Below are 26,707 nucleotides of genomic sequence, written 5' to 3'. Positions count from 1 at the left end.
TCTCAAAGGCTTTTGATTGTGTAAATCATGAAATTCTGCTAGACAAGCTCAAGTATTGTGGCATGAGTGGGACAGTGCACAAATGGTTTAATTCGTACCTAACTGGAAGAGTGCAGAAAGTTGAAATAAGTAGTTCTCGTAACATGCAAAGATCAGCACATTCCTCAAACTGGGGAACTATCAAGAATGGGGTTCCACAAGGGTCAGTCTTGGGTCCTTTGTTGTTCTTATTATATATTAATGACTTGCCATTCTATATTCATGAAGAGGCAAAGTTAGTTCTCTTTGCTGATGATACAAGTATAGTAATCACACCTGAGAAACAAGAATTAACTGATGAAATTGTCAATACTGTCTTTCAGAAAATTACTAAGTGGTTCCTTGTAAACGGACTCTCACTGAATTTTGATAAGACACAGTACATACAGTTCCGTACAGTGAATGGTATGACACCATTAATAAATATAGACCTTAATCAGAAGCATATAGCTAAGGTAGAATATTCCAAATTTTTAGGTATGTCCATTGATGAGAGATTAAATTGGAAGAAACACATTGATGATCTGCTGAAACGTTTGATTTCAGCTACTTATGCAATAAGGGTCATTGCAAATTTTGGTGATAAACATCTTAGTAAATTAGCTTACTACGCCTATTTTCACTCATTGCTTTCATATGGCATCATATTTTGGGGTAATTCATCACTGAGGAATAAAGTATTTATTGCACAGAAGCGTGTAATCAGAATAATAGCTGGAGTCCACCCAAGATCATCCTGCAGACATTTATTTAAGGATCTAGGGATATTCACAGTAGCTTCTCAGTATATATACTCTCTTATGAAATTTGTTATTAACAACCAAACCCAATTCAAAAGTAATAGCAGTGTGCATAACTACAATACTAGGAGAAAGGACGATCTTCACTATTCAAGATTAAATCTAACTCTGGCACAGAAAGGGGTGAATTATACTGGCACTAAAGTCTTTGGTCACTTACCAAATAGTATCAAAAGTCTGACAGATAACCAACAAGTATTTAAGAAGAAATTAAAAGAATTTCTGAATAACAACTATTTCTACTCCATAGAGGAATTTTTAGATATAAATTAAGAAAAAAAATATTAAAAATAAATAAATAAATAAAAACACACAAAAAAAATAAAGTTGTTATATTAACTTAAGTATGTTGTTAAATTAACCTAATTATGTCATGTATTGGAAAATTCGACTCGTTCCACATCATTACGAAATATCGTATTCATGATCCATTGAACTAGTATTAATCTAATCTAATCTAATCTACTCTCTTCCAGTAAGGAATTAAACAGATTTTGCACAAATTGTCCAATGTACAATGAGTAACATAGCAGCTATTAGTGAAACATAGATCACTACTCTCAAATTATCAAGCTGTATGCAAAGTCCTCCTGATATGTCTAACGATCAAAATTATAGTTCCAACTGTCAAGGTGAGAGCAGATAGCAGCACCAGCAGGTTCTGCATGTACACAGTGTTTAGTTTGATGTTTTTCTCACAAGCTTTCAAGACAAAGTGGGTAATATTTGTGTAATATCTGTGCTGCATAATATTTTATATCTTTTTCTAAGAGCTCATTGAATTTGAAAGTAAATAAGAAAAGTTTTGGTATTGTGTAAAGTCAATAAGAGAACTGAAAATGTCTGTTCAGATGCTCAGTGACCATGCAGGCACTGAAACGGAAGACAACAGAGAGAAGGCTGATATTCTGCATTTGGTTTTCAGAAACGGTTTCACTGCAGATGACTTTATTATGGTTCCTCCTTCCTAAAAATTGCACAAACTCCAAAATTGCAGATACTGAGGTAAAGTGATCAAGGAACAGAAAATCAATTTAACTTCCACAATAGTGTAAAGGCATCAGGATCAGAAGAGACAGCAGTGAGACTCAACAGAGATTATATGAAAGAATTTGCTCCTCTTCTAGTAGTGGTTTATCACAGCTCACTGGAGTAACAAAGGATACTTAGTGAATGGAACAAAGCACACATCATTCTCATTTTTCAAGTAGGGTCATATGACATATGCATATAATTATAAGCCCATATCATTGACATACATCTGTTGTAGAATTATGGGACATGTTTCAATGCTTATGTAGTATAATGTTTTAGGAGAACAAAAACCAACATGAGTTCTGTAAAGATAGATCTTGGGAAATTCAGCTTGCGCTCTTCATCCACGAGATCTGAAGTGCCATAGACACAGATGCCCAGGTTTGATGCGATGTTCCTTCATTTCAAAAAGGCATTTGGTTTAGTCCTGCAATGTCCATAAGTGAAAATAAAAATGAGGTTGTCAAATACTGAATCACATTTATGATTGGATACAGTACTTCCTTACAGATACAGCTCAACATGTTGCTATTAGCAGAACAAAATGGGCAAACGTAAAAGTAATTTTGGGAGTTATCCAAAGGAGTGTTCCACGCTGTTAATGTTAACAATTTTTTTTTTTTTTTTTTTTAATTTATGGATTTGGCCAGCTATGGATCGCATACAACTTAAGACTTAAGGTTGTCAAATACTGAATCACATTTATGATTGGATACAGTACTTCCTTACAGATACAGCTCAACATGTTGCTATTAGCAGAACAAAATGGGCAAACGTAAAAGTAATTTTGGGAGTTATCCAAAGGAGTGTTCCACGCTGTTAATGTTAACAATTTTTTTTTTTTTTTTTTTAATTTATGGATTTGGCCAGCTATGGATCGCATACAACTTAAGACTTATGGTGTTTCTTTTTCTTCCGTTCTTCCCTGTACTTATTCATTTTCTCACCAACTGCTCGTATCTGCTCATCATCTTTATAGTTTGCGTTGTCTATCAGTAGCCTGAAGTGATTCCCATCATGTATTATTTCTTCTGTAACACCTATTTTGTTGGCGTCTTTCTTTACTGCTTCTATACATCATACAGTGTTTTTCAGTTTACTAACATAATTAAAAATTTTCTTTGTAATCTGCGTTTCTTCCATTCTTTTTAAATTTTCATAAAATTTTAGCCGTCCCTTCCTCATCGTATCTGTGATATTTTCTGTAATTTTGTATGTCTTCATTTCTCCTTTTAATCCACCTGTTTTCCTTATTTTTCTCAGGACCTAGAATTTTTCTTAGTATTTCTCTATCTCTTTTTTCTAGTTCTCTTAATTTGCCTTTCTTATTCAATGTTAGGCACTCTGATCCATACGTTGCTTGTGTCCTAATAACTGAATTATAATGTTTAATCTTCGCTTGAATCGATATTGATTTCATATTGTAGCAGTTTTGTATTAATTTATATGCAAATTCTAACTTTTTTATTCTTTCTTTATTTGTTGTGTTATCCAGTCCATTGGCTTGGATCCACTTCCCCAGGTATTTGAATCTATCAACTCTCTTAATTTTTCCATACGTTGTTTTCATAAACTTTTCTGTATTATGTTTGTGTTCTATATACTCGGTTTTTTCATAGGATATTTTTAGCCCAGTCTTTTCAGCAATCTCGTGTAACAGATCAAGCATAACTGTTGCGTCTGTTTGGTTTTCAGTTATCAATGCCATATCATCCGCAAAGGCTAAACATATCACTTCAAATTTGTTCTTTCCTTGGCCCATGCTTATACCCTTTGTGCCTCTGTTTTTTAATGTGCTTTCCCATGCTTTTACTATTTTATCTAAATATGTAACACCACAAGCTCCATAAAGCTGTTTGCTGAGGTTGCGACATCTGAAGACTAGCTGCATATTCGCAGAGGAGTGACGATTGATGCAGGAACTGACAGTCGATTCTGAATGTAATTGGGACTGACAGTTGACCAGTTAATTAAATGTAACATATTTCACATAAATAGATGAAGACGTCCCTTATTCTTCAATTACACTATTTCCTATTGGGAATTGTAGTTTCATATCACAGGAAACAGTAACATTCTTAAAATATCTATGAGTAACCATACAAAGTAACCTAAAGTGGAATGATCACATAAAATGTAAGAAAAGCAAAAGCTAGGCTGAGATTAATTGGAAACAAATTATGGAAATGTAAATCACCCATGAAAGAATTGGCTTACAAAGCACTTGTTTGGTTTGTTCTTGAGTATGCTCATCGGTCTGGGATCTTAACCAGGTTTGATTAGTAGAAAAGATAGAGAAGCAACAATGAGTGGCATATTTTGTCACAGCGCTGCTTGTCAGTTAGTCAGTGTGAAAGCATGGAGATGCTCAACAAACTCCAGTGGCATGTGCTACAGGAAATGCATTGCATATCATGGACAGGTTTATTATTAATATTCCGTTAAGAGGCGGTTGTTAAATATTGAAGATTCTGTATGTGCAATTCAGTAGCAACTGGCCTCACATCAGCATTTTACTTACTTCTACAACCACTCATCTCAATAACAACCACTTGATAAGGTTAAACATCTCACTCATCATCCAATAGGGCACTACCATGAGCACAATGCGGAGAGCTCCGGAATATCACTAAGCTTGACTGTTGAGAACATGGGTTTGGTTTAATTTTCATTACAAAAAACCTTATCAAGTCTATAAACTGAGAAATGTCACATCATCATGAGCAAAAAGGTCTATTATTTTAGTATTTTTAAAGTATTTTACCTGGTGATGTATCAGTACATGACAAAGGAGTTTCATGAAGTGGACACCAGTCTATGTATTCGTATGAAGAGACAAAGTCTCTGTGCTCAGGCACAGCACTCTGCAGTGTCTAACACACCTTTCATAAAAGCAAGTAGAAAACTACCATTTCAGAACCATGAATGATACAGTTCTATAGGTACTAACAGATGATGTGAGGCCTCTCCTACCATACATCTCAGCATGTACTACAAAACGTGTTTTAAATAATACTGTGACATGAAGGATTTTGTTACGTTGCCATGGGTCTAATTTTATTGCCGAATGCTACATTTTCTTTCCTAGAGACAACTGAATGATGAAGACAGGTATATAATATGCCTTATTTTAGTGTCTGCCGGGTAATTATTGACCTTTCTGTCTTGCTTTCTAGTGTTCTCCACTTTTAATTTGCCATAGAAGCACCAAGAAATATTACATTTGCCCCCGAAAGAAAAATTCACACCCACATAACATCATCATCGCGGCCACAATCAGATGCATCCAGCACAATTATTATACAACTTAACATTCACAAAACAATTTACAGCAAAAGATTTTAATAATTATGTCAGATATACAGCAAAGACATGTAGCTGTAAATTGGATCGCACATTTGTTTTACACTGTTTTTTATGAACAGTAATTACTTTTACAAGCACTTTTGAATCTGTAAAATTAGATAGCAGCTGAGTTGCACTTCATCATGAAAACACAACTTCAGCTAAACAGTATGTAGGATTACAAATAGCAGCTGACTGAAAGAATTCAACTGAAAGCAGTTGCAAGGCTTTAAGGGGTGGAACTTACTTGGAGTGCATAACACAGGATGAAAGAGCAATTCTTAGTCTAGAATGTGGAGGTTACAGAGGTGAAATAATTCTATTTTACAAATAGGCTTGACTTCCCAAAATAATGTTAACCATCCACATCTATTTAATATGACAATATTCACTAGCACAGACTCTAAACTTACGTCAACCTTTAACAGATTTAAAGTAAATGGCTGAGAATACTGAATAACCGTAATTCTGCAATGACTCATAATTTTAGTATCTGCACAAGTAAACACTGTTGTGTTGTAATCAATGGCCTTTTCTGTTGTAAGCCAAGTTTGTAGGTGTGGACAATTAACATCACTTGGGTAGGTAAAACTTGTCTGTGAAGCACAGTAGTGAAGTGATCACACTAACTACATAACTCCTAATACAGTAAGTCTATCATTTGCAGTGAGAGTTATTGCACCCTAAAATAAAAATATTTGAGTAAAATAGTTTTATGTCATTTATTCCAAATGAAAATTGTTTGAATATTTGCACTTTCAGACAACATTGGTTCATATTACACTCTGTTTAATCAAGGACACGAAACAGGTGTGCGCAATCCCCATTTGATGTTTACAAGGCACAATGGGTTACGTAGGATAAAGCGTCAGACACACAACCCACTGAGAAGCTCACAAATGAACATTTAATCTCGTGTAAGCCTGTCAGCTAACTGCATCTCACCTTCTGAAGGTGATCACATTGCCCCTGGTGTTCTGCTGATAACAAATAGGTAAACAGGGACAGACAGAATTTAAGATTAACATTCCAGTTTTGATTATTATCAACTATCCCACACTAGTTTTTGCTTATTAACCAGCAAGTGAATGAGAACTGCATGACTGACTGTTGGAGTGTCTCCAGTAGTTTCCACAAGGCAATTTGTCCTTCCAACTAAAAGATACAGAGCTATTAGTGTTTATTAAAAACAACCAAAACTCTATCCTGCTGATGGAGGTTTACTTTTAAACCATAATTTGGAGAATTTATTTAGTGCATACATTTAATTTTATCATCATTCTTATCAACTGTGTTCACCTCCTAACCATTTTAAGTGCATCTGAATATTCGTAACTTCTTGCCATTTTCAGATTCTCAATCCCAGTCAAAAGGATTTTCATGCATCATACTGTAAAAAATTACAACGTAAGTTTAGTTTTATCAGCTAATTTTAATTTGTAGTATGTTTGTATGTCAGTTTATTAAGAACATCTATGTGCCACTCATCACATCATAATCCAAACCCGCTAAATTGTACGTGTGATAGTTCATTTGTGACAAAATATCAAATACATCTCTCCATTTTTGTTGCATTCTATGTTTCGTTTTAAACGCAAATCAATTCACAGATCCAAAAGTATAACAACTTTTTGTACCTCTGTTCTCATCACGAGGTACATGGTGCCACACGCTACAGTAAACACTATGGTCCACAAATAGTCTTAAAAAAAAACCACTCTCAACAAAACCTCAGTTTTTGCTGAATATAAAGCTAGGATGTATTCAAAATAACACAGAATAGTATTTTAAGACAATTTTCTAGATAAGCATTTCACTACAGACACCACTATGGATCCTGTTACAAATGCATAGTGCAGTAAAAATAAAATAACACTATCAGAACAAAAGTATCCGGACACTTGTTAGTAGACATCAACAAGGGGTATGTCCACACTTCATCTTTATGACGCCTTGAACTCTGCCGGAGACACTTTCAATGAAGTGTCCAAATGTCTGCGGATAAATGGTAGCCCATTCTTCCTCAAGAGCCAAAACCAGATATGGAAATGATATTGGTCACTGGGGTCTGGAGTGAAGCTGACTTCTAACTTATCCCAAAGGTGTTCTGTTGTGTCAAGGTCAGGACTATGGGCAGGCGAGTTCATTCAGGTATCTTACTGCCCCCCAACCCAAACCATTGCCTCACAGGTGCTACTTTATGCCAGGGTGCTGATATAAAACACTCATTACCTCTGAATTCTTCTTCTAGTGTACACAGTACACAATGCTGTGAACTACGTTCATATTTTTCTACATTTAACATTTTGTTCATAATTTTCTACGTTTAATATGTTCTTAAGAAAAATAAGGGAACACCATCATAACCATGAAAAACATCATCATGCCATAAAATCACCTCTTCTGTGCTTCACTTGTGACACTACATATGATGGCAGGTAAGGTCTCCGAGTATTCGGCAAACCCCTTCACTGGATTGCCACAGCATATATTATGATTCATCCCTCCAAATTACTCATTTCCAGTTATCCCCTGCCCAGCAGCATTGCTCTTTACACTACGAATGTCACTTAGCAACTACAAAAACTTATGGCTTATGAAGAGATGCTCGACCATTGTATCCCACTCGTTTTTAACTCCTCAAGCACAGTCATTGTGCTAGCCGGATGGTTGGTAGCACTTTGGAACTCAGGAGTGATTCCACACAATTTTTTAAATCCACCCTCCTTAATGCTCGACCGTCCTTTTCTGTCACTACATGTGATCTGTCTGGTCTTGGTTTAGCTGTGGTTGTTCCTTCGCCTTTCCACTTCACAATCACATCAACAGCAGTTGACCTGGGCAGCTTTAGAAGGGCTGAAATAGGCATGATGTATTTGTTACTCTGGTGACATACAATGAATAATCGACATTCGAAGTCACTGACATCTCCTGACCAAGCCAGTCAGCTTTTCCTGCTTCTCTACAGGCAACACAATATTCCTCATCTTCTTTTATACTGGCAGGTCTGCTCCTTGTCATGTCTAGCAGTGAATTCTGCTTTATATAAGATTGTCAGGATACTTTGCTCAGATAGTGTATGTACAGATTTTAAAGAGCTGTGGAAAGAAGGTTAGAAACAATTAATTATCAATAAACATTAATTCAAAAATAATCAGAGGTAGATAGTAGTTCCTTTTGTTTCAACATTTAATTAATCAATGCGTGAATGATGCATCAAAATAAGGTGCAAGTGTCTGATCACAATTAACAACAGAGCACTCACTGCAACAGCATCAATATGCTGTGGCCGAACACCAGTAAGATTATGGCAAGGAAATAACATCTAATAAAAATTGTATACTTGCAAAACAGACATGGCTGAAGAAACGCACAGTAAGAGAAGCCACCAAAATATTAAAACACGCTAACAACATGAATAGAGACTATGGGCTCACACTTGCCCCATCATGGATGCCAGCCATCAGAGACCACTAGGCAACACTACCAATACAAGACAAGAACATTATCAGTGAGTAGCAGCCACAATGCAGTCTGCATCCAGCAGGAAGAAAACAGGAGTCCACACCTCAAGTACCAACAAATTAAGTAATAGACAACAGCAGATCCTCTCTCCCTCTACTGCAGTAATGTTTACAATAAAGTTCCCACTACCTTCAAGTCCCATGTGACTAGATATATCCTTTTTTTTTTTTTTTTTTTTTAAATTATGACATAATGTCATGCTCAATGAGCCAGTCATGATAAAATATCAGTGACTCTGGACAGCAGAAACACACCATAGACTCAATAGATGGCCACTGTAACCCCGGCCGAAACACGTGTTTCACCAGTAACAGAATTTTATAATATGACGCAGTATCATACCCAGAAAACATTTATGTCAACTGACTTCGGCTATGGAAGCCTACACGATTAAATTATGCTTGTAGTATATTGCATGGACTCAGCAACTTCTACTTGACACATATGACAAAGTGGCAATCGACCAAAAGGACTTTTTAAGAAATTCACCTATTTAATTTTAATTTCCAATCTATTTCTTCTCTGTATATCCATGAGAATTGGAAAAAATATATACATACATGTGACATGAGTATGATGCTTTTGTCAGAGATTAGGGTGAGAGTGAGCTGTGTCATAGATTGAGTATCTGTGTTTTTACATGTTTCAATGCATCATGCATCAATTGGTTGCAGATGAGTGTTGCTTTTCCTCATTTTTGTCTACTGTTTTCTGTTCATGACTTTCTGTTATAGTAACATGTGATAACACATCAAGTATGCAAAACAACACACTGTAGTAACACTGTTCACGTTTACGTCGCACTTCACTTAGCGTAGACCGGGACTGTGTCCTAGGCATGCCCGATGTTGACTGACTGGGCACGGCCCTTGCTGCCGGAGTTGTTGTTGTTGTTATGTCGGCGGAGGTCGCGTCCGAATTCTCGCGTCCCCTCTGGTGGACGGGACTCTACTTGCGGCAACTACCGTCCGTGTCGATGTGCACCTCCTGCGATCTTTCTGGTGGCTACTGCACTCCTCCTCCTTCAGGGGGTGAAGCCACTGTGATCCACTGCGTTGGAAGGTGGAGCGTCGGGCAGGAGCGATGACCTCCAAATCCATTGGAAGGCCGGAGTCGAGGGGATCTGCCAACCCTCGAGCCGGAGCCTTCGAATACAGCTGGAAGTGACCCACACGAAGAGGCCCCCGTCGTCCCACAACCGGAGCCCGGGACAGAACGGGCAACAAGCTGTCAAACTCCGGATCCTGTTCCACCTCAGGAGGGGCAAGACCCAGTGGCGGGGACGATGGGGAAGGGACGACCACAGGTGAACCAGCCTCCTGAGAAACCGGGCCTGCGAGGGGGGCCAGCTCTCGCTGGGGCATCGCGAACGATGGCGATGCCGGTGCTGGAGCTACTGGAGGCTGCCAAGGCTGAGAACCAGTGCAGTGCGGCAGAGTCACAGTGGGGAAAGGCAGTAACGTCCCCTGCGAAACCAACACAGCTGCCGGCAATGGGGAAGCCGGTGTCCGAGAGGTCGGAGGGTGGGTGCCCAAACGTGGACGTAGCTGATTTTGGTGACGACATACCACCCGGTCCCCCGCCTGCAACGTATAGAGCCGGCGGCCATTTCAGCGCAGGACCACCGCCGGTATCCAACGTGGATTGCGACCAAACCCACGAGCCCAGACCAACATACCCAGTGGAAAGCCAGGTACTCCGTTTTGCGAAGACTGGCGAGGACCAGGTCGGAAGAGGTGCAGCAGAGTCCTAGGTTGACACCCATGAAGGAGCCATGAGGGGCTGCGTTCTCCCATTGGTGTCGTCCGGTACGCCATCAGGAAAAACGTCAATGCTTCCTCCGCAGGAAATTCGTGCACATACTTTTTCATCTGTGTCTTAAATGTGCGCACCAAGCGCTCGACTTCCCCATTCGATTGTGGATGGAAGGGGGGAGAGCAAACGTGCCGAATACCGAAGTGCCTACAAAAATCCTGGAAGGTCTGCGAAAGAAACTGCGGTCCATTGTGAGACCAGGGTGATTGGCAGACCTTCCACAGAAAAGATTTTTGCTAGTGCCTGGATTGCAACTTCTGAAGTGGTTGAGGAGCAGCGAACCACATATGGGAATCGGGAATAAGCATCAATGACAATGAGCCAAAAGCCATTGAGAAACGGGCCCGCAAAATCGATGTGAACACGTTCCCATGCTTGGGTTGCCGGCGGCCATGAAGAGAACGCTGCCCTGGGAGATGCCTGTTGGCTCACACACTGGGAACAGGCGGCCACCAAGTGCTCGATTTCTCTGTCAATACTGGGCCAGTACACATGTCTGCGAGCCAAGGTTTTAGTACGGGAAACACCCCAGTGCCCCGCATGTAATAACGTGAGGACCTACCTTCGTAAACTTGTAGGAACAACCACGCGAGGAGCTGTATCATCGGTAGCCAGAAGGAGAACGCCTTCCAAGACCAAGAGGCGGTCTCGTAGAATAAAATAATTACGAAGAGGGTCCGAGGCCCGGCCTGGAGGGCGGGATGACCACCCCTGCTGAATGAAGCGAACTACTTGCCAGAGAACCGGGTCAGCTGCCGTTTCCCAGGCGACTCGAGAACTAGTGATCGAGAAGCCATCAACCGCTTGGCGGGACGCCACATCCAAATGAAAACACATAATCTCCTCTCGATCGAATGTAGGATCCGGGCCCACCGGAAGATGGGAAAGAGCGTCGGCGTTGGCATGCTGTCCGGTAGGGCGAAAATGAATGTCATAATGGTACTTAGAGTGGAACAAGGCCCAGCGCTGTAGTCTGTGGGCCGCCCTATCCAGAATCTGAGAGGCGGGGCCAAATAACGATATTAACAGCTTATGGTCAGTGATTAACAGAAATTTCGTGCCATACAAGAAAGGGTGAAACTTGGTAACAGCGTAGACAATGGCCAAAGCCTCTTTTTCCACCTGGGAGTAATGGGCCTGCGCGGGACTAAGAGTTTTAGATGCAAATGCCAGTGGTTGCTCGGAACCATCTGCGTTGCGATGGGCCAGGACCACCCCCACCCCATACTGTGAAGCATCTGTAGCCCGGACCAACGGCTTATGGGGATCAAAAGTAGCCAAACAAGGCGATGACGTGAGGAGGCCCTTCAATGAGGTGAACGCTCACTCGCATGCAGGCGACCAATCAAAAGGAACATCCTTGCGCAGAAGGCAGTACAGGGGGTGGGCTATGGTGGAAGCCCTGGGAATGAACCGGTGGTAATAGGCTATCTTGCCTAAAAAAGCTTGTAACTCTTTCAGCGAAGCGGGCTGAGGAAGGTCGACGACACCTTGGACCAAACTTCCTAGTGGCTGGATGCCGTGCCGAGAGATGGTGTAGCCCACATACCCAATGGACGGTTGGAAGAAGTTTGACTTATGCAGGTTGCAACGCAAGCCCACAGACCTGAATTTGAGAAAGAGGGTGCGAAGGTTGTGCAAGTGTTCCTTCGTGCTGCGGCCTGTGACAATTATGTCATCCAGGTAATTAATACAATGAGGGATTGTTGACGTGACGTGCTCAAGATAATGCTGGAATATCGCCAGGGCACTGGAGATTCCGAAGGCCAATAGCTGGTATTGGTAAAGGCCAAATGGGGTGTTGACAACCACCAGCCGTTTGGAGTCCTCATCAAGTGGTATCTGATGATAAGCCTCCGAAAGATCGATTTTCGAAAAATATTGGCCTCCCGCCACGGCGGAGGATAATTCATCAGCACGAGGCAAAGGATAGGTGTCCACCACCAATTGGGAATTAATGGTGGCCTTGAAATTGCCACAAAGACGTAATTTTCCCGAGGGCTTCCTTACAATAACGAGGGGCGAAGCCCACTCACTAGAAGAAATGGGAAGAACGACTCCTAGGGCTGTCAGCCGGTCTAGCTCTTCCTTTACCTGAGGGCGGAGAGCCAAGGGAATCTGCCTCGCGCGTAGAGAACGCGGGCAAGCCGACGCCTTCAATGTTAAGTGAGCTTCAAAATCTGAAACACGCACCAGGCCCTCCTCAAAAATATCTGGAAAGTCTGAGATCAAAGATTCCAATGATTGATAGGGAACGTCTTCGGAGACCAACTGTATGGTGTCAGCGATAGAAAAACCGAAAGCTTGAAAGGCACCCAGGCCAAAAAGGTTAGCGGACCTCGCATCACTGACAACAATAAAAGTAATAGGCCGAGTGACTGATTTGTAAGTCACGTCGGTAGTGAATTGACCCAGGAGGGGAATGAACTGTTTACCATAACCGCGTGGACGCCGGTAAACTGGCACCAATGGGGGCGATCCAAAGACGGAATAAGTTTGTGCATTTAACAACGAAACTGCCGCGCCCGTATCTACTTGCAGTTGTAACCGGCGCGACCGAACCGACACCTCGATAAAGAGTTTTCGTGGCGATGCGTCGGGAGCCTGGCCTGATGAAACTTCCTGAATGTCAACGTCCATGTCCTCTGTACCTGTTTCCTTCGATTCTTTTGCGACTGAGCGGCAAACTTTAGCCATGTGACCTTTTTTATTACATTTGCGACAAACGGCCCAACACGGGGGGCACTCTGACCGATCATGATGTATATAGCACGATGCACAGGACGGCAACAGGGGCCGGCGGCCGGAATTCTGTTTAGCGCCGTGCGGGAGCAACCGTAATGGCTGGATTGTACTGCTCGCACGTCGTCCACCCCGGACACAGTGGACGCGGCCGCACCGCCCTGAACCGCCACGACGTCGCACCATGCTTCCAGTTGTTGACCTGCGGCGTGAGAGACTTCATACGATTGAGCAATGGACAGGACTTCCTCGAGGGAAGGGTCTTCTAACTGCAGGGCCCATTGCCGGACCTCCCTATCAGGGGCCAAACGAACAATGACGTCGCGTACCATAACGTGGGCATACGACTCTCGCGACTGCTCCGTGACAAAATGACACTTGCGACTAAGACCATGCAGGGTAGTGGCCCACGCCCGGTAAGACTGATGGGGCTGTTTCTTGCATTGATAGAACTCGACCCTAGCCGCCACAACATGCGTGCGGTGGCGATAATATGAAGACAGCAATGAACACAATGCGTCAAAAGACAAGGACGAGGGTTCCTGCAACGGCGCTAGCTGCCGCAAAACTTGATACAGCGAGGGAGATATCCAAGACAAGAAGAGAGCACGACATACCTCCGCATCGGCAACATGAAACGCCTGGAAATGCTGCCGAAGGCGATGTTCATATGCGTCCCAATCCTCCGACGTCTTGTCATACGGGGGAAAGGGAGGAGGGAACGGCGCTGGAACAGATGGCATGGACAGCAACGCCGGAAGCACTTGATTCATGGTGACCATGAGCTCCGTCTGCTGCTCAACCAAAACCCGCACTAAATCCTCCATGCCGTGGAGAAGCTGCAAAACTGGAACAACGACGCAACACGCGAAAGAACGACCCTACTCGTCGCCAATTGTGTAGTAACACTGTTCACGTTTACGTCACACTTCACTTAGCGTAGACCGGGACTGTGTCCTAGGCATGCCCGATGTTGACTGACTGGGCCGGCCCTTGCTGCCGGAGTTGTTGTTGTTGTTATGCCGGGGGAGGTCGCGTCCGAATTCTCGTGTGTCCTCTGGTGGACGGGACTCTACTTGCGGCAAGTACCATCCATGATGCGCCGTGTCGATGTGCGCCTCCCGCGATCTTTCTGATGGCTACTGCACACACTATGTTTGACGTACATATCATTACTTTCAGCAGTAAAGAAATTTCCTTAATGAGATCAGGCAACACATTTTTAGGAAGTGTCAGAATAAAAGACTTTTCAAGAATGTACTATAAGTATTCTCTTGCCTCAGTGACTATTTCATCTTCTGACTTCATTCTTCTACCACAGAATTCCAAAGTGAATCACATTTTTACAGATTAGAAACACTCTGCTGAAATTAAAGACTGAGCAGTTATATTGTACAGGGTATAAGTCTACTCTCTTAATTTCATAAGACAAGATATCAAGCTACAATTTCTCAACTATCATGGGACAAAAATGGATTTCACTCACAAGGGGCCTGCATGTACTCATCATCACTAATTTTGTCCAAACTTATAGTATATCTAGGGATTGGCCAGAAACTAAAGTGACAGGAGTGAGAACTCCAGACGGGCAAATGTTTAGGAAAAAAACCCGGCATTTTTTGCTGCAGGATGCGTGAGGCATCACCCATTTACGTCAGCATAATTCCCACGCAGCAGTTGGCACAGTGGAAAGATTACAGAACAGTAATCCTAGGGTCATGGGGTCCAGTCCTTAAGTAGAAACTTTTTTCTTTTTTGTATTTTCAATTTTTAAATTACCTGCCCTGCAAATAAAACAAAATAATGCTCAATACATTGTGTTTATTAATATTTTCATAAAAGACATGAAAAGGAAAGAAAAAAAAAAAAAAAAACAAATTTAGAATTGCAAATAAATTTTCTGAAGAGAATTAAAGGCATACATGAGAACTTTGTATATAAAATTGGATACTTTTATTATTTTACAATGGATGATTTACAAGTACTGAGGTGATATTTATCCTACAAAAATAGGAGGCAGTGATTTTCTCGGCATCTTGCACACATTATTAATGTCACATTTTTACTTTAATGATTCAATAGGAAAACAAACACGGTTTATATTCATAAAAGATTTTCTCTCATTGCACTGTTTGGCTATATACAACGCAAAATTAAAAAAGAAATATTAGCAAGGATAGCTGGTGATGCAAAACTGAATACATTTTCATGCAGTCTTCCCCAAGTTCAAAACAGAATATGAAGTCCTGTACACTTTAATTACAAATCCCTTCTTGAGGTGTTATTTGCAGAGTCCTTGTGGACACTGTTAAGTACAATCCCTTGATGGAAATTTATTTGCAATCATAAATTTGCCTTTGTCTTTTCTTTTCACGCCTCTTATGAAAACATTAATAAATACAGTGTACTGAACTTTATCTTGGTTTATTTGTGTATAAGTAACATAAAAACTGAATATTAGAAAGATGAAAAGCTTCTGCTTATGTACTCAGCCCCATAGCCATCAGATTACTGGTCTGTAATCTTTACATTGTGCCTGGAAACTTGGCTAACATAAATGGCTCATGCCTTGCCTGTCCCACACCAAAAATGATATGGTATAATCTTGTTAACGCAAATCCGAAGGGACCGAAAAATCAAGAACTAGCATTAAAAAAAAAGTTTTATATGAAAACCATAGATTTTAATACATATACATGTATAGTAGTACAGTAATGTGTAATACACTGCAATATTAATCACTTTACATTACTGTAGACTTAGAATACTATAGAGAGACAGTAAAAGTACAAGTACTCATAATTACATTATTTTCTTGGAAAAATATTCAAGCATTACCTGACATTAACAGGAACAACAATATCTTATAATTTCAAAACCAATTAAAGCTACAGTGTCTGTAAACCCAGCACTGATGTTGCACATTGAAGCAAATTGTTCTAAATTGTCAACGGCTGTAAACAACTCCTGACTGTAGGTGGCATGGTATCTGTATTCACATCTCCTGACTGGTAGGTGGAATGGTATCTCTATTCACCACCTCCTCCTCACTTTCTACTGATGACCCTCCCTGCAACTCAGTCACAGTTTTTGTCACATCAGATTCCACAGAAGCACATACGGCAACACTGTTGTCTGCACTAATTAATTCCTCAAAACTAATTCCAGGGTTCACATGTCTTGCTGAAGTGTCATTTTATCAAGAACTGTCCTTTCATCAGGTGAAGTAGCATCTAGAATATGGAAATCTTCAGTGTTGCTAAGTCTCCAGGCTATGTTAAAGAACTTCTGCATATGATGTGACAACACTGAGTTCCAGGCCACTGCAATGACTTTTATTGTGTCAAACAGATCCCAATTTGAGGTTGTGGTATTGCTTTCAGTTGCACAAGTTGCAGCTCTTACAAATTGCTTGCAATAAGCTCTCTTCATGAGACAAATGATGCCTTGGTCCATGGGCTGAAGGCAGCTTTTCGCATTTGGAGGAAAAAACTGGAACTTTATGTTGGTTAGGTTCAGATCCTCTATGTTATGGACAGTGCACCTGTCCAATGTATGAAGAACATGTCCGTTTTGAGCAACCATTCATCTGTTGAAATGAAGAAGCCATTTGTGAAATGATGTGTCATTGATCCAAGCTTTCTTATGATGAGAGTAGATGCAAGGTAAAGTGCCCATACTAATGTTTTTAAAACAACACAACTTCCTGGAGTTATCAATAATCCAGGGATGAAACTTCTCATTGCTGTCCACATTACATACAAGGGCAACAGCTACATGTTTGCTGCGTGCTCCACCATTACACTTATCACCTTTTATCCCCAGGGTGCAGTTTGGAAAAAGTTTGTAACAAAGTCCAGTTTCACCCATATTGAACACATCACACAAGGTATACTTTCCCCTTCACTCTGTAGAATTCATGCAAACAGCTATTCACATTTTCTTCATCAACTTTATTTGCTTCACCACAAATTTGTACAGGTGAAATTGAATGTCTATTTTGGAATTGATACAGCGAACCAGCAGAACAACTGAAGTCTTCAATGCCTATTGGAAATCTCATTCGCTTTTGACTGAATTATAGGGCCACTTAAAGGTATGTCAGATGCACGCATATGACTGAAGCATTGTAGTAGTAACGTCTTGATGTTTTCATACCAAGCGCTACAAAGTCGTTTAGGTTTGTTTCTGCAACCAGATGCAGTAGCTTTAATGATTTTTATTATTATTATTAATTATCATAGGTAAACTGATCCGCAATTGCTGTTTTCTTTGTACCATGGTCCACTTCGTATAGAATCTTAAGCTTTACTTGTATATTTAGAGCTCTCCGTTTCCTCTTTGTCATGTTTTGTGTGCTATCTTTCATAGATTTTTATTCAGTATTCTAATTTGATTTGGTTATGACTAAAAGAACACCTGTCATCAAATAGGTTTGTAATAGCTAATGCACATATTATTGAATTTATTTAAGTGTACTGTACATGCTGATTGTTGAGGTGATAATTGCGGCTGCAGTCCAACAATACATCACAAATGAGTCGGAAATGGATAGTTAGCTCTGTATTTATATTTCTTGCATTCACTTTGGAAAAAAATTAACACTTAAAAATACTATAGCTTCAGAAGTTTGCATTAAAATGAAAGTTAATCACACTAGGAACTGAAAAAAGTTTGTAATATGTCTTAACCGAAATTTGTGTTAACCGATAAAACTTCGCATAAGAACTAATGTATTCCTGTCGGCCCAATATTTTTTTCATGTTAATTGCGAGTTCTCCTTAAATGAGTTCGCACAGAAAATGTTATACTGTAAGTTTTCTAAACACTTGGCCTTCTGAAGCTTGACTTCCGTCACTTTCATTTACGGCTAAGCCCTGTATAAGCCATAAATCTGGCTGTAATTGGTGTTGACAAGTAGGTGCAGTCCCCTTTTAAGATTGATCTGAACCCTCATCGGTTTCCTGTTTACACACTTGTGACAAAATGTAATGTTATTATTCACTGGTTGTTCTACATTGATTTTGGCAGTATAAGATTTTTCTCCAAGACGTGCATGGTTGACACCGATGGAAATCCCTGAGTGTCCAAGCAAGATGAAGGCATAGTTAAAATAATAATAATTATAATAATAATTCCCCTCACAGGATCTATCAAAACTGGCTAATATATTTAATGTACATGTTCAGGACAACAAACATAATCAGAGGAATGTTAACATCTTACACTGAATGCAAACAATGCCACATCATCCATATTCCATATCATGGTCAAAAACCGGAATCTTTTACTTATTATAAAATCATCACTTTCTGCTTTGCCTCAATATGAGGGTGGTTTGATAAGTCTGTCAAAAGAAGTTACAAGAAAAAATGTTTGCTCCATTAACAACTCAACTTACTTCTTGACACAGTTTCCACTGAGGGATAATACTTGCTCCAATGACCCTTCAGATTTTTCATCCCACTGGAAAAATAGATTCTGTCAAACTTAGCAACACACTCACTGACAGCAATTATCACTTCCTCATTTGATGAAAAATTTCTCCCCAGCAAGACAAAGTTTCAAGTTAGGAAACACGATGAAGTAACTTGGTACTAAGTCTGGTGAACAGGGTAGATGAGAAACCATCTCATTCACTTTGCCCATTGTTATCGCTGATGTTTGCAATGGTGTTATCATGACAAAAGGGTACTTTTTTGTGTGGAAACCTTGGTCCTTTTTTTCAGCTGACGCAAGTTTCAAATGATCCAACAATGAAGCATAATATGGTCTAGTAATGGTACTGCTTTTTTCCAAGTATTCTAAGATGAGTATTCTTTGGAAATCCCAAAAAACAGTGCCTCTCACCTTGCCAGTTGACACAACTGTTCTTGTTTTCTTTGGTGCACTTTCACCATCCTTTGTTCATTGTTCTGAATGCTTTTTGACACTGGTGTGTGATGATGGAGACAGATTTCATTAACATTCAAATACTGGACAATAAGTCTTGTTGATTTTGACTAAACATTGCCAGACATTGTGCAGAAATACTGTGCCAGATGTGTTTTTGGTCAACAATGAGCAACTGTGGCACCCACCTCACCCACAACTTCTCCATAGCCAATTCTCCATGCAGGATATTTTCTACTCACTCAATTGAGACGTCTACAGTCAAGCAATCTCATGAATTTTCATTCAGCATTCCTGCATTACCAGATCGTGAATTTTGTAAATGATTTCCTTTATGGTCATCTAAAATGGTTGTCGGAGCGTACTTTGTCTTCGTGGTGCCTGTCTGATCACAATTATATTCACTAATACATGAACCATGGACCTTGCCGTTGGTGGGGAGGCTTGCGTGCCTCAACGACAGAGATAGCCGTACCGTAGGTGCAGCCACAATGGAGGGGTATCTGTTGAGAGGCCAGACAATCGTGTGGTTCCTGGAGAGGGGCAGCAGCCTTTTCAGTAGTTGCAGGGGTAACAGTCTGGATGATTGACTGATCTGGCCCTGTAACACTAACCAAAACGGCCTTGCTGTTGTGGTACTGCGAACGGCTGAAAGCAAGGGGAAACTACAGCTGTAATTTTTCCCGAGGGCATGCAGGTTTACTGTATGATTAAATGATGATGGCGTCCTCTTGGGTAAAATATTCCAGAGGTAAAATAGTCCCCCATTCGGATCTCCAGGCGGGGACTACTCAGGAGGACGTCGTTATCAGGATAAAAAAACTGGCGTTCCACGGATCGAAGCGTGGAATGTCACATCCCTTAATCGGGCAGGTAGGTTAGACAATTTAAAAAGGGAAATGGGTAGGTTAAAGTTAGATATAGTGAGAATTAGTGAAGTTCGATGGCAGAAGGAACAAGACTTCTGGTCAGGTGAATACATGGTTATAAATACAAAATCAAATAGGCATCATGCAGGAGTAGGTTTAATAATGAATAGGAAAATAGGAATGTGGGTAAGCTACTACAAACAGCATAGTGAATGCAGTATTGTGACCAAGATATACATGAAGCCCACGCCTATCACAGTAGTACAAGTTTATATGCCACTAGTTCCGCAGATGACGAAGAGATTGATGAAATGTATGATGAGATAAAAGAGATTATTCAGATAGTGAAGGGAGACGAAAATTTAATAGTCATGGGTGACTGGAACTCGATAGTAGGAAAAGAAAGAGAAGGAAACATAGTAGGTGAATATGGAATGGGGGTAATGAATGAAAGAGGAAGCCACCTGGTAGAATTGTGCACAGAGCATAACTTAATCATAGCGAACACTTGGTTCAAAAATCATGAAAGAAGGTTGTATACATGGAAGAACCCTGGAGATACTAGAAGGTTTCAGATAGATTATATAATGGTAAGACAGAGATTTAGGAACCAGGTTTTAAATTTAAGACATTTCCAGGGGCAGATGTGGATCCTGACCACAATCTATTGGTTATGAACTGTAGATTAAAACTGAAGAAACTGCAAAAAGTTGGGAATATAAGGAGATGGGACCTGGATAAACTGAAAGAACCAGAGGTTGTACAGAGTTTCATGGAGACCACAAGGGAACAATTGACAGGAATGGGGGAAAGAAATACAGTAGAAGAAGAATGGGTAGCTTTGAGGAATGAAATAGTGAAGGCAGCAGAGGATCAAGTAGGTAAAAAGACGAGGGCTAGTAGAAATCCTTGGGTAACAGAAGAAATATTGAATTTAATTGATGAAAGGAGAAAATATAAAAATGCAGTAAATGAAGCAGGCAAAAAGGAATACAAACGTCTCAAAAATGAGATCGACAGGAAGTGCAAAATGGCTAAGCAGGGATGGCTAGAGGACAAATGTAAGGATGTAAAGGCTTACCTCACGAGGTGTATGATAGATACTGCCTACAGGAAAATTAAAGATACCTTTGGAGAAAAGAGAACCACTTGCATGAATATCAAGAGCTCAGATGGAAACCCAGTTCTATGCAAAGAAAGGAAAGCAGAAAGGTGGAAGGAGTATATAGAGGGTCTATACAAGCGAAATGTTCTTGAGGACAATATCATGGAAATGGCAGAGGATGTAGATGAAGATGAAATGGGAGATATGATACTGCATGAAGAGTTTTACAGAGCACTGAAAGACCTAAGTCGAAACAAGGCTCCAGGAGTAGACAACATTCCATTAGAACTATTGCAGGCCTTGGGAGAGCCAGTCCTGACAAAACTCTACCATCTGGTGAGCAAGATGTATAAGACAGGCGAAATTCCCTCAGACTTCAAGAAGAACATAATAATTCCAATCCCAAAGAAAGCAGGTGTTGACAGATGTGAAAATTACCGAACCATTAGTTTAATAAGTCACAGCTGCAAAATACTAATGCGAATTCTTTACAGACGAATGGAAAAAATGGTAGAAGCCGACCTCGGGGAAGATCAGTTTGGATTCTGCAGAAATGTTGGAACACGTGAGGCAATACTGACCCTACGACTTATCTTAGAGGAAAGATTAAGGAAAGGCAAACCTATGTTTCTAGCATTTGTAGACTTAGAGAAAGCTTTTGACAATGTTGACTGGAATACTCTCTTTCAAATTCTGAAGGTGGCAGAGGTAAAATACAGGGAGTGAAAGGCTATTTACAATTTGTACAGAAACCAGATGGCAGTTATATGAGTGTCGAGGGACATGAAAGGAAAGCAGTGGTTGGGAAGGGAGTGAGACAGGGTTGTAGCCTATCCCCGATGTTATTCAATCTGTATATTGAGCAAGCAGTAAAGGAAACAAAAGAGAAATTCGGAGTAGGTATTGAAATCCATGGAGAAGAAATAAAAACTTAGAGGTTCGTCAATGACATTGTAATTCTGTCAGAGACAGCAAAGGACTTGGAAGAGCAGTTGAACGGAATGAACAGTGTCTTGAAAGGAGGGTATAAGATGAACATCAACAAAAGCAAAACGAGGATAATGGAATGTAGCCGAATTAAGTCGGGTGATGCTGAGGAAATTAGATTAGGAAATGAGACACTTAAAGTAGTAAAGGAGCTTTGCTATTTGGGGAGCAAAATAACTGATGATGGTCGAAGTAGAGAGGATATAAAATGTAGACTGTCAATGGCAAGGAAAGCGTTTCTGAAGAAGAGAAATTTGTTAACATCGAGTATAGATTTAAGTGTCAGGAAGTCATTTCTGAAAGTATTTGTAAGGAGTGTAGCCAAGTATGGAAGTGAAACATGGACGATAAATAGTTTGGACAAGAAGAGAATAGAAGCTTTCGAAATGTGGTGCTACAGAAGAATGCTGAAGATTAGATGGGTAGATCACATAACTAATGAGGAAGTATTGAATAGGATTGGGGAGAAGAGAAGTTTGTGGCACAACTTGACCAGAAGAAGGGATCGATTGCTAGGACATGTTCTGAGGCATCAAGGGATCACCAATTTAGTACTGGAGGGCAGCGTGGAGGGTAAAAATCGTAGAGGGAAACCAAGACATGAATACACTAAGCAAATTCAGAAGGATGTATGCTGCAGTAGGTACTGAGAGATGAAGAAGCTTGCACAGGATAGAGTAGCATGGAGAGCTGCATCAAACCAGTCACAGGACTGAAGACCACAACAACAACAACAACAACAACAAAAGTAAATTGTCTTCAATGACGGTGCACAGTCTGTGTGACCTTAATCCAATCCTGTTTTGATTTCTGTGGCAATCCAATGCTTCAAATGAAAACGTTTAGTTAACAGCACGAATCTTGGTTTTCTCCACTGTCAATTACAGTTTACACACTGACCAATTCAGACGGATGTCAACAATGAACTGTACTCTGTACGTTGTTGAAATTCTTTGTACAGTCCTTGGAATAATGAAGCTTACCAACCACAAAGACACAACAAATATGTCCCATTATTTAGTGGCAATTTACTATACTTGTCAAACCATCCTTTTATGTTACACAAGGAACACACAATTTTATTTACGAAAAGTTGTGAAACTGTATAAGTCATCTAATGCTATTGCTGTACATAACATACTGATTCCACTTCTTTTGAATTTATTTCAACTGATTTAGATAAAACTAGGAGAAATGATGACTGTTTAATGCCTGCATTTTCCTGTGTATACATCAACAACAGGAAAATTGTGACTGGAACAATACACGTATGTAACAGGCAACTTGCAGGGATTCTTTTGTCTTAGTTCTCTTGTGCCGTGTTTATGTCAGCATGTACTGCATTACATTATTGTTTCTAAAAACTGTACCACCAAGGAGACATGGGATTACAATGAAATTTTTTCCACAGATTAGGAAAATGAGAATACACAAATGATTAGAATTACAGAACTCTACATGAACTTCGACCATGAAAATTCAGTAAGGTGTGAAGCCACCACAAGCTATAGTAAGAGGCTCCAGGTGTCATGGCATGGGCATGCTTCTGGGGGACACACTGCACATTTATAAAGCATGGACAGTGATTGCAGGAGTGTCAGAATGAATAAGTTGCCAATCAACCATATCGCAAACAGCTCTGATGCGCAATGTCAGGCCGGGATAGCAGTGGCATACATTGATCTCTAAAGAAGTCATACAAATTGCTTGCCCCCATGTGACCAGGCACTGACCTGCTGAAATATGGCATTTGGAGCTGCCTGCAGGGCGGGAGGGGGGGGGGGGGGGGGGGGGGCACCAGGCCACAGTGCTTCAGGCTCTAATGCCTCCCTGAAGTAGCTGATGATGTTCCAATTGCCCTCAATATGTAGGAGGTAGGATTGCACGTTCAAGTCAAAGGTGCCCAGAGTACCACATTTGACATTTACCTGCTATGCCACTCAACAATGCAGTCTGCCCAACAGCATCCAACCTGGTAGTGTCTATCATGTATGCTGCCATCCAGTAGGTCAAGTTGAACAGGGACTCATCTGAAAACACTACATACTGCCACTCAGCACTCCAGTGACTGTGATGCCATCTAAGGAGATGGTGGTTTCGGGTCAATGTCCGTTGTAGTGCTCCAAGGTCGAGCAAACATTACAGACAAAGCTGTTCTGTTGGTTATGGTCATGCGTACGAGATGGTGGTCATCTCACACTGTGTGGTCCAAGCACCACCTTGTGTATATGATCCTCTTATATCCATTGGTTCCACACATGCATCAATGTTTTAGTAACATGCGCTATACAATCAGCAATGTTGCCATACGACAATCTCCGAGACCAATCATTCTGTCCTGTTTGGACTCACTCACATGCTGATATTATGTCTTTTGACATTGATAAGGCATATCAGCACTTCCTTGCACATTTCTACTTGATGTGACAGCTCTGCACTCTCTAAGTGCTGTGTTAACACTGACCTGTCTGGTAACACAACAGAGGGTGCTGCTGGGCCTATGTGGAAGCCATCTCTCTGCAACCATTAATCAGTTATTACAGTTCCACTGTTCTACACCACCTCCAATTTTGGAGTGATTTATACCATTACTACTGTGTGTTGCAATTATCACGAACATTACTGTATTATATAAATGACAACACAGCCACAGATGGGAGAGTTATCTTGCTTACATATTGCACAAAAAATCCTGCATAATTAGTCCAAAAGAACTATACTTTCCACACAAGGTAACATAACTAATGGTTATGCTTTTCAACTCGGCAAATTGAAATTCTCTCAAAATGTAACCTGAATACAAACAACTACATCAGACATTGGATGTATTTAGTCAAATAATGAGAACAACAAAGAAGTAGATACTGCTTAGCAGGACAAAAGCCGGTCACAAATTTTCCTTCAGTATCTACAACTAAAACTCAATTAAATTCATGAAGAAAAATGTTCATATTCACTGAATGTTGTAAAATTTATGCCTCACTAACAGGAACATGCAAATGTTAAGTTCTCAGGGTCAGCAGACCCTTCTTCAGAACCCAGATAAAAGATGAAAGAACCACATGTCGAAAGCTAGAGAAGTACTGCTCAGAAATCAACAGAAACACACAAGAAATTAATGCACCACCTGATGAAATGTTGTATCTGAGGAGGAAACTATGTCTCTGAACAATGAGGGGTATGTAACATTTCATAACTAACATTTTTTGTATGTATATCAGACACTGGTAAAAATATGATAGAGATACAAACTACATATGTGAGCTGGACAATAGATATCACAACCTGAGTTTCACACACTTTAAATTCCTACAAATCATAACTAAAGAAAGCACATAAAAAATTAAAATTATTTACTGTATATGTTAAAAGTTGTAACTTCTTATTGTGCAAATCTTAGAGCTCAGTAATGTCTGACCTACAGGTAAAACTTATTATTCATTTTAAAACTGTGTTAGCAGAAGAACATTATTTCACTAATGTAGGTGAAGTAGCTGACGTTTGATTTGGTAAAAGTGGAAAAAGCCTAAGAAAGTGCGAAAACAAAAGCAGGGGAGAGTGGAATATGTTAATGCAACAGCTGGAAAAGTTGAATGTACCTTGCAAATTCCAGTTGTGTATCCTTAAGATTTCCAATGTTCAGACTGAAAAGTGTTGGAAAGGTGTAAGCACGCGTCGTTGTTGGATGTGTCGTATCATGCCGATGAATGCTATGTCAATATCTGAAGTTTGGGAAAATTGTGATACATACCCAGATAAAACAATAGTATAACTGTCACACCACTTGCAGCTGTAACATTATATACTGTAATTCTACGGTGATATATGTGGAAATAACAATTAAAGACTTACATGGTTCACCAGATTCTAATCTTGACTGAAGTTCTTTGATTTGAATTTCTTTCCTCTTTACCTCATGAGACAACGTATCATACCTCTGACGCAAATCTCTCAACTCCCTGTAACAATTAAAGTGATGCTGAGCATAATGAATTCCATTTAGGTGTAAAAAAAGTGGTGCAGATTTACTGTCAAATGGTTCAAATGGCTCTGAGCACTAAGGGACTTACTGTGGTCATCAGTCCCCTATAACTTAGAACTACTTAAACCTAACTAACCTAAGGACATCACACACATCCATGCCCAAGGCAGGATTCGAACCTGCGACCGTAGCAGTCGCGCGGTTCCAGAATGTAGCACCTAGAACCGGCCGGCGGATTCACTGTCCAAAATAAATATCATCATCCTAGATATAATATTACAACAAAAAAGAAGGATACTGTACAGTGAATATATATATATTTATACCAACTAATATTTATTAAGAAATCACCAGCAATCATCTGTTATACTGTATGCAAGTATATAATACTATAAAATAATGGGACTACCACTCTGAAACACTATTTTAAAAACATACATTTACTTATTGTACCTCTCAATATATACCCATCCTCTATCCCTAAAATGCACCATGCAAATCTTCCATTGATGGAAACAGTGCTGAAACTCTTCCTCTGTAGGCTCCTCAATGATGCATACTGCTTTTTTCT

At 40.3% G+C, this 26,707-nt stretch overlaps 1 protein-coding gene across 1 annotated transcript in view; it reads right to left on the bottom strand.

The window, feature by feature from the left end:
• LOC124614022 (serine/threonine-protein kinase Genghis Khan) overlaps positions 1 to 26,707 on the bottom strand; it is a 349,615-nt gene that overhangs the window by 124,961 nt on the left and 197,947 nt on the right. Inside the window, exon 18 of the mRNA XM_047142836.1 lies at positions 26,007 to 26,113. Coding sequence (XP_046998792.1) covers positions 26,007 to 26,113 — 107 coding nt within the window. The remainder of the gene's footprint in view (positions 1 to 26,006; positions 26,114 to 26,707) is intronic.

Source organism: Schistocerca americana, chromosome 4 (assembly GCF_021461395.2).
Source record: "Schistocerca americana isolate TAMUIC-IGC-003095 chromosome 4, iqSchAmer2.1, whole genome shotgun sequence".
NCBI lineage: Eukaryota > Metazoa > Arthropoda > Insecta > Orthoptera > Acrididae > Schistocerca > Schistocerca americana.
The sequence above is the reverse complement of the archived record's forward strand: the minus strand, read 5'-3'. Positions and strand labels throughout refer to the sequence as shown.